The 9526-nt window shown below is 28.5% G+C and overlaps 1 protein-coding gene across 1 annotated transcript; it reads left to right on the top strand.

Annotated features, from left to right (window-relative positions):
- LOC109346030 (calmodulin-like) lies at nucleotides 6017-8359 on the top strand. Its single transcript, XM_019585377.1, has 2 exons — nucleotides 6017-6146; nucleotides 7732-8359. The coding sequence occupies exons 1-2, from the start codon at nucleotides 6071-6073 to the stop codon at nucleotides 8103-8105; spliced, it is 450 nt and encodes a 149-aa protein (XP_019440922.1). The 5' UTR covers nucleotides 6017-6070; the 3' UTR covers nucleotides 8106-8359.

Genomic DNA, 9526 nt, shown 5'->3' on the forward strand with positions numbered 1-9526 from the left:
CCTCACTTTGTTCTTTCCCTCAACCAAGCAATGAGGTGTTTTAAGCAAGATTTTGGTAGCAAACTTACGGAAGCTCAACAACCTGAACACATCAAACAACAAAACAACTTTTCTCCTTCTTTTGACATTATCAAAAAGTATAGAAAATTAAATGATAATTACTAGTCAAAAGTAAGAAGAGATATTATAGTTGGTGAAACAAAACTATAATTAATCATTAAGTACATGTTGTGATTGATTAACCAGTTTTTAAAGAATTGAATAACTGCATAAATTATTGCATTTAATCGATTATCAAGGCACTTAACCGCTTAAACTGACAAGAAGAGAATATGAACAAAGTTTGTATGACAAATTCAACATGTATAAACGCAATTAGGCATGGAATGATTAATAATTTTGATTTATTCAGCTTAAGCATGTATTAATCAAACATATATAATATACATGCAAGATATGATCAAGATTCTCATAAAAATCACAATTCATAAACTATTGACGTAATTAAACATTGTTCAACAAAACATGAAATAGTGAATTAAAGTGAGTACATAGCAAGAGTTTGAAAGCATATTACAAGCAAAAGACACGATGCCAAAAATGGAATGAAGTACAAGACGAAAGTGTGAAGAAGATCTTTGCTCCTGACCTTGTCACGGTTTTGAAGAAGACACTAACATCACCAAAAAGAAAAAAAATGAAGAATACTTATGAAGACAAAGCTTCAAGACAAATTAGTCTAAGTCTAAATAGGTACTTATATCCTATACTCTTGAATATACAATAGTAGTAATGCTCAAACTATTTTTAAAATAAAATTGAAACACTTCATTTTATTCAAAAAAAAATTCAAAAGTAGTGTGTAACGGGTTACTGCATATAAGTAACAGATTACGTGTGTGAGAAAATAGTTATTCAACTTAAAACTGATCCGAGTAATCCATTACTGTATTTGAGTAACAGGTTACTAGTTTAAATAAAGTTGAGTAACCGATTACCCACTTGTTGTAATCGATTACTCTAAATCGAATTTAAATGCCCAGTGGACAAAACGTTTGGGCAATCGATTGTCCAGTGGTTGTAATCGATTACTGAGTGTTGTTTTATCAGATTTCAAATTTCAAAATGAAAGGTTTTCATCCCAAACGAAATGTCTTCACTCCAATCCATTCCTACCTTTTCGTAAAGGCACTATGGGTGATTGGAAAGTCTATTTAATGGCACTGAATCTCACAACACAAACACACAACTCTCATACAAATTTTAAAAGCTCTTACACACATTCTAAAATTATTTTCTCCACTTTTGGCAACTAGTTCTTAAACTTTCAAAGTTGATTTTTCTGAAGTTGCTTAAAGTAAAGTGTTTCAAGTTTACCAACTTATAAAGAACATTATTATTAAGTATATAAAAGAGTTGATTGGATTGCAAGTTACATTACTTTCAAACTTGTAAAGGCAATTTAGCCATTGTTGTACATTCTTCATTATTATTGCAGAATACTTTCTTTCACAAGGGTGTCATAAGAAAAGGGGTTAGAATCACTTGGAAATGTGTTTTTCCAAGAGTGAATAAGGATTAGGGAGTGTATAAGATACATAGAGATCTCATCTCGGGGTGAGATATTGTAATTGCAACTCATAATCTTTAGTGGAAAAATCTCTTGTGCTGCAAGAGTACTGGAAGTTGCCTTCAGTGGACAAGAAGGTGAACCAGTATAAAAATCATTGTGTATTCTCTTCTCCCTTATCTCTTTGATTATTTATTTGGTTAATTTCTGCATATATTCTCCGTTGCACTTTAACTCTTGATTTTTTAGAAAAAGTGGCCATAATTTTAAGTCAACTAATTCACCCCCCTCTTAGTTGCAATCTCAGTCTTATAATTGGCACTAGAGCTATTTTTCAGTAAGTCATTCTCAAATATGATCCTATATCAAAGATGACCTCAAGATCATTCCTAGGAGAAGGTTCCAACATCAACAACCTCCAAGCTTTATTGGAGAGTGCTATGACTTTTGGAAAATCAGAATGAGGATTTTCATAGAATCTCAAGACTTGGACATATGGAATGCAATTGAAAAAGGACCATATGAACCCTTTTCAAATATAATACTTTTAATGTATATGACTATGTATGTGAATGCATGAACCTACTTATCATATGATATCTAGATGTGATGTCTCAATTTTAATCTAATTTATATTAAGGCTCTTGTGAGACTCCACCTAGGTTTACCTAACCTAGACTCGATCTAAGGCAATCATCTTAAGACTTCTAATAAAAGTAAAGCTTATAACTTCCTAAGTCTATAGATGCAACCCTTGAGTCTTCGGCTCGTTGTTTGTTGTATGATTTTCAAGCTTACTTGCATGTTCGTTGTCTTCATCAAAACTTAAGTTAGTATCAAATGTGTAAGTCTTGACTCTTTGTGCTTTCATTTATAATACTTTCGCATATATAATAAATTATTTGGACCGACTCATATTTGAGTTTGGTCAATTTTTATCATCCTAGATTTTTACAAGAACAACACCCTCACCAATAACAGTCTTCATATCCACAACACCCACTCAATGCTCGGCCAACTACCAACACTTAGAGTAAGGGTTGTTTTCTAGCACAAACAACCTGCATGCAGGGCAATAAAGGATAGGAATTTTAATCCTAATGGTGTTGTAATACATAGGAAACATAATTAAACTATAGTTAAAGTTCTAATGCTTAAGTTCGAAATTCATATAGATTAGTGGTGAAAAGGACTTGAATTACTCATGTAGTTCTTGCACTCTAATAAGGAATCACATGCAAGCCAAAAGAAATCAAAGTAAGTCACGAGAAGTAAGGGTGTAAAGATTCGATTGGGTTTTTGGTGCAATTAGAACCAAACACAAAGACATGGTTTGGTTCACCTCAATTAACCGAAAATTTTATTGTAGGAACTGATCCAAATCACTCATGAATGGTTTGGTGTCATTACACAGTTTTCCTATTTTATTGTAAGAGACATTGTTATCCATAAAAGGAAAAAAATTATTATTATTACTAACGTGTCGACAAACACTTCGTGTCTACCGACCCACATTCTTATTTTCTAGTATTGAATATTTAATTTTTATATATTTCATTTTAGAGAATTATTTCACATTTTTTTATATTGAGTATAATGATATTATAGTTTTTTTAATATTTAAATATACATGATATTATAATTTTAGCTATAGCTTGGGATTGTGTGTAAAATCTCTATATGATACAAATTATTACAAAAGAAGTCTCTTCTAAAAATGAATAAGCCCTTAAAAAGTAATCTAAAGTAATCGTATACAATCTCTTTAGACTTTTTTTTGCATCCAATTATTGAAAAATTATTTGCATTGAATATATAATATTGTCTTTCAATTACCAACATTTAAATATATAAATGGAATTATATATGTTCAATTATTTGAATGCTTCTTAAGCATACTTTTCATTTATATAGTAGTAAAGGTAAAATTGAGATATAGAAATTACACATGTGCAATTACCTATATACCCCTTAGAGATGTTTTACCTTTATATAGTAGTATAGATAAGAAAATACAAATAATAAATAGATGAGTAAAAAACTTAAAACTCATAATTGCTTATTAGTAACATGTTTAACAATTATGTAATTTAAGAAGGGAAAAAAAACGAATGACTACATATAAAATATAATAGTATAATCCATAATTAATTATATATATAACAATAAAATTCACAACTAGTCACATACATAACAATTTAGTAACATATATAATTAGTAACATATATAGCAATACATGCATAACAATTTATGGTATTTGTTAGTTTCAAACTCAATATCATATAAGTTAGAAAATATGTTCCAAGTCATCAAGACATTGAGAAAATAACATATATATATATATATATATATATACATATATATATATATATAACAATTTAGTAAGTAGTAACATATATAACACTAGCATAATAACAATTTAGTAACATATATAATATTATTATTCACACAAAATTGGTAAATTAAGTCACAAAATTGGTTGAAGATTTAAATGAAAATACACCATTATTTCGTAGTATATATTTATTTAATATATACTTCAGTTCTAACTGTTTGTAAATTTCTAAAACCATGAACTGAAAAAAGATAAATGAGTCCTTACAAAAATAATCAAATCAAATCATGAAACTGAACCAAGCCTTTAGTTCGGTTCCACCAGAGCTATGGTTTAAATCGAAATCGCTTACACCCCTAACAAGAAGAGTAAGTTCATGACTAAATTAAAAATAAATCAAAAGAATCACTTTGAGTATGATTAAGGAACCTAATCCAAGCTTTTGTCTTAGGGAAAATTTCTAAACAAAAATATTTCAGACTCTAAGTTGATTCCCATATCTTAAAGAAATTAAATGAAAAAATTGAAAATGCAACTTGATATTCAAAATGGTAAAATATTAAAGGAAAATCTCTTTTAATAAAAGAAATAACAAAAATATCTAATTTAAAAAGGAATTACTTCAAAAATTAATTAAATCATTAATATCCTTCCTATCAAATAGTAGATAATTGTAATAGAAAAATGTAAGCATTGTTAGAGTTTTTTATACTATTAGTATATTATTCAATATTCATATTTAATTATCATCGGCTCTTATATAAGTAATACAAACAAATAGAGAATGACACTTTATAAAAAAATATTACACTAACTATTTGAGAACAAAGCTTTATTATATATAGTTATTTTTTCCATGTGGAACATTATTATCTTCAATGAATGAATAATTTATATGTTTTAAAAATAAATAAATAAAGCAATTTTCAAAAAATTATTAATGCTTAAAAACTAGTATAAAATTTTCGAAAAAAAGAAAGAAAAGAGTTAAATGTAGTTTGGAGCAAAGCCTGTCCTTTGAGATGTGTAATATTGTTATCAAACATAAGCCTAATATTAAATTAAAAGATATTCATATAAAACTTAATCAATTGAATCACCAGTCACATCGAATCACATCATATGTATTTACTAATTATTTAGAAATATATAGTTAAAATAAATGTATAATTCCTAATTATGTATAATTATATTCTAATAAGGTATTTCTACTTTTTGAAATGAAATTAGGTAAAATAATGGAATCATAGTTATAAAAATCATAAGGTATCAATCAACTCAGTCAAAAAATCAGTGAATCAATCACCATATTAGTATTGTATAATAATTATATAGCTTATACGATTATATCAAACAAAATTGATCATATTGGTTGTTTTCATTTAAATTGTATATGAATCATCATCCGGTCATACATTTTTTTAATAAATAGTTTGAAAATATTTATGATATTATTTATTTGTTTTTAATACATAATATATGTATACATATATTCAATTTGATTATTATACAACCGTATCAATATGGTTATTGGTTTAATAATATATATCGTACAAATAATACTAGATGAAAAAATGTCTCTATATTTTTAATAATTTTAAGTGCTTCCCAATTATTTTGGGTTTAATCTTATTTAATTGAGTAGGACCAAAGTTTTCACAAGACAATGTGACTTGAAGTCTTTGGATTAAAAGTGCAGCTAGAGCAGTCCCCACCATCTATCGTTATAAATTACTCATTTATTTTTTTATACGTATATAAATCATCTCTAACTATATATATTATAATGATTATTTCTTTAAGAGATATGTGTAATCTCTTGAACAAAAAAGTTATAAATGTAATTAAATTAAACAAAATATATTGTTTATGGAGACAAAATCAAAATATTATAAAAATCAATATATCTTAATTATTATTTTTGGTTATTATAATATAATATAATATAATATAATATAATATAATATAATAGTGATTTACGCACCTCTTAAACTTATTGGTGCTCTTCGTAATTACCCACAAGTTAGAATATGGGCCAGGAGTAGTCTAGAGGATCCAACCCGTGTATGTATATATATATGTGTGCCCGCTCGTCATCTGAAATATTTCACCACCTTATTCCTTCTCTGTCTCTCTTTCTCATCCGATTCTCGCTCTCCCTTCCCATGGCAGACCAGCTCACTGATGACCAGATTGCTGAGTTCAAGGAAGCCTTCAGTCTCTTCGACAAGGATGGCGATGGTCTCTCTTTTCTAAATCTCTCTCTCTCTCTGCAACCTCTTTTGTCTCTTTTTTAGATCTCTTCAATTCTTCATATTATTGTTGCATGTATTCAATTGTTGTTGATTTGTGAATGGGGTTAGTGTTACTTCTGTAACTTATATGATTCTCGTGCTTGTCACACTTGATATGATCATTTTTTGTTTATGTTTGGATTGGGTGATGATGAGGTAGTGAAATATTATAGCCTTTTCAAAATTTGAACTTGGGTTTGATTTCTTCATGTACGATGCTCAAATTAGAGTGCTTGTTTTGGATGTGGAATTTGGTGCTTGATATTTGACTAATGGGTGTTTGTATTTTGGATACAGAAATAGGGACTGTTCTTTTTTCTTCTGCTTTTTTTGTTCTCATGGACTATTCATTTGATTAGAAAAATACTTGTAGAAAGATATCCAACACGTGAGATATGTATTTTTTGTTTTATTCAGAACAATTATTTGTGACTAAATGTAATTAGAATTAAATTTTCTATATGATGTCAAAGTTTTATTAATTATATTTATATAAGTACAAGTTTTTCTCTCATTTGATATCTAGATCTCATAGGTATTAGATTATTTCGTTCCTTAGATTTTTCTCTCATTAGTTTTACCATTTTCACACTCTGGATTGTGGTTAGGGGAATAAGCGATACTCTTTTAAAATGTGAAATTGTTGGGATTGAACTAAATCGAAGTGAAAAATGTATTTGGTTCAGTAGTTCAAAGATCAGTTTGGTTTGCGGATTTAGAGAAGTAAACACTCGAATCGAAAGTACATATTTAAAAAAATTATTTCATTATTTAAATGAAAAATCACATATTTAAACAATATTTTCCTTATTTCATATAAGGAAAGATGTTATTATTTAGACAATAATTTAATCCTATACAAAAGCTTAGTTTTTACTATATTTTAATAAAAATGTTTTTATTTAATATTATTTTTATTTAAAAGTAAAAATGATTTCATTTTAACCGTTACATTAAAAAAGTTATTCACTACTTTTTCCAGACCCCTTTTTGTCTCTTATCATCGAGAAAATAAAAGAGAACGGACAATTTCATCAAATATAATTATATTTCTCTAAATATTATTTCCATTATTTTCATTATTTTGGTTAATGTTAAATTATTTTTATTGTACCAGTCTTTTTTCATATTTCTGGGTATGTTTGGAGCCTGAATGTGAGTTTGTTAGTTAAAAATTCAATCAAACTGAAGCATGTCTTTCTAATCGTTTATTTAATTGTATCAAAAATCAAATTAAATCATTACACTCCTATTTGTGGTGCTGTTTCTCCCTTGATTGTATCATGTTAGGGTTGGACATATGATTTCTGTAAAGAACTGCATTGTTAAATTTATAACGTGTGTTCACAATATTCTTAACTACTTTACATGTATATCCTTTTTCGACTATAGATTATATCATTTCAAAATAAAAATGACATTGAACTTTTCATTTTTTTAATGTCCTCTAAAAAATATGCAATGCAATTCACCTTTTTAAGGTTAAACTGTATCCTTTCTTGTGTTTCAAACTATTCTATTTCATGCTACAGGCTGTATTACTACCAAGGAACTAGGGACTGTAATGCGATCACTTGGACAGAACCCAACTGAGGCAGAATTGCAGGACATGATAAACGAGGTTGATGGTGATGGCAATGGTACCATTGATTTCCCAGAATTCCTCAACTTGATGGCCCGGAAGATGAAAGACACCGATTCGGAGGAGGAGCTTAAGGAAGCTTTCCGTGTGTTTGACAAGGATCAGAATGGTTCTATTTCTGCAGCCGAACTTCGCCATGTTATGACAAATCTTGGTGAGAAGCTGACTGATGAAGAAGTTGATGAGATGATTCGCGAGGCTGATGTTGATGGTGATGGGTATATCAACTATGAGGAGTTTGTCAAAATCATGATATCCAAGTAAGAACCAGCAATCAATCCATAAACCAACATTTGAAAAAACATATAAAGAGAATAGATAAGTTTTGATGAGAATTCTATTTCCATTCGGACATCTTTAGTGGGTGTCTATTTTCTTGTTTGCTTTGTCCCTTCTTTTAGTACTTTCGATTACCTTTTGTTTCACATGCATTCATAGTTCTCTTTTCATCTTTCTTTTTTATGAATTATTATGAACCTAGAACTATTGGATTATGAACCTAGAATTATTGGATGCAATTTGTGTTTTTTACATGCTTGGCTAATGTTGTCAATATTAACATCTTATGTTGTATGATTGATTCTATGATCATTTTGAATTTAATGCCACCAGCTCATGAGTTTGAAATGTAGAATTAGCTATGTTCTACTATCTAAATTGTGATTCAACTTTGAGCTATCTGAAGTTCGACATAACATCATCTTATTTGCATTTAGTATTTTAAATTATGGTTATGGTTACGATTACGATTGTGATCATGGTTGGAGTTATTATAAATGTTGTCATTGAGGCCATTATGATACCAAATGTGGTCATTATGATATGACTTTTTTATGGTTAAAAAGAATATTTTTGAATTCAATACGACGTGATGAGGTTAGGTCCGTGTCACTATGATTTGGTGTCAACCATAATTGTGGTGTAATTTGGTTGTGATTGCCGGCCACACACCCTGAAGATAAGATTTTTTGGTACTACCAAGTACCGAGGGTATTTGTTCATCCTTTTAGGTAAAGAACTAATTTTTTTTGGGTGCGTGATTGTTCCTCCCAACAAGTGTCCCTCTCAAGAATTGAACCCTTGACATTTTGGTCATCCCAGCGATATAGTGAAACCTTACACTATTAGACTAACACTTTGTTGGTACCTTGAGATAAGACGAGGATGCCATTAGTTATATCAAGACAAAAATAAAGTGTTTAATTTGCTTAAATATATAGGATGATATGGCCAAAATGTTAAACTTGAATGCCGCACCCTGCTCTCCAGGATTTTGGAAGTTTAGCCTATTGTGTAAAGTTTAATTCTATTTTACTATATTTTTACATATAATAGGTCTTGTTAGACTTTATTTATAAATAGTCTAAGCTATGACTTTTTAAAATAACATGTCAAATTTTACCTTATTTAAAAAGATTTATATTAAGTCTAACAGATTAATCCATGTAATTATATTATATTTTTCTAACCTTTATACTATATTATTTAAATATAATATTTTATATGTGAACTTTGACTATAAATATAAATAAATATATATATGTATATATATATATATACAAAAATGTAATTTAATGTTTGATGTTGGATACGCCTATTTAAAGGCTGTATAGCAAAATATACTTTAAACATGTTTATAGGTCATACATAGTTTTTAACGTGATTAGGCCTTAAATGTTTTAAAA

Source organism: Lupinus angustifolius, chromosome LG04, assembly GCF_001865875.1.
Source record: "Lupinus angustifolius cultivar Tanjil chromosome LG04, LupAngTanjil_v1.0, whole genome shotgun sequence".
NCBI lineage: Eukaryota > Viridiplantae > Streptophyta > Magnoliopsida > Fabales > Fabaceae > Lupinus > Lupinus angustifolius.

Bases quoted from the DNA above. Each gene is read 5' to 3' on its own strand.
- LOC109346030 (XM_019585377.1), top strand. From the start codon at position 6,071: ATGGCAGACCAGCTCACTGATGACCAGATTGCTGAGTTCAAGGAAGCC. The intron at 6,147-7,731 runs GTCTCTCTTTTC...TTCATGCTACAG, and splicing joins CTTCGACAAGGATGGCGATG to GCTGTATTACTACCAAGGAA.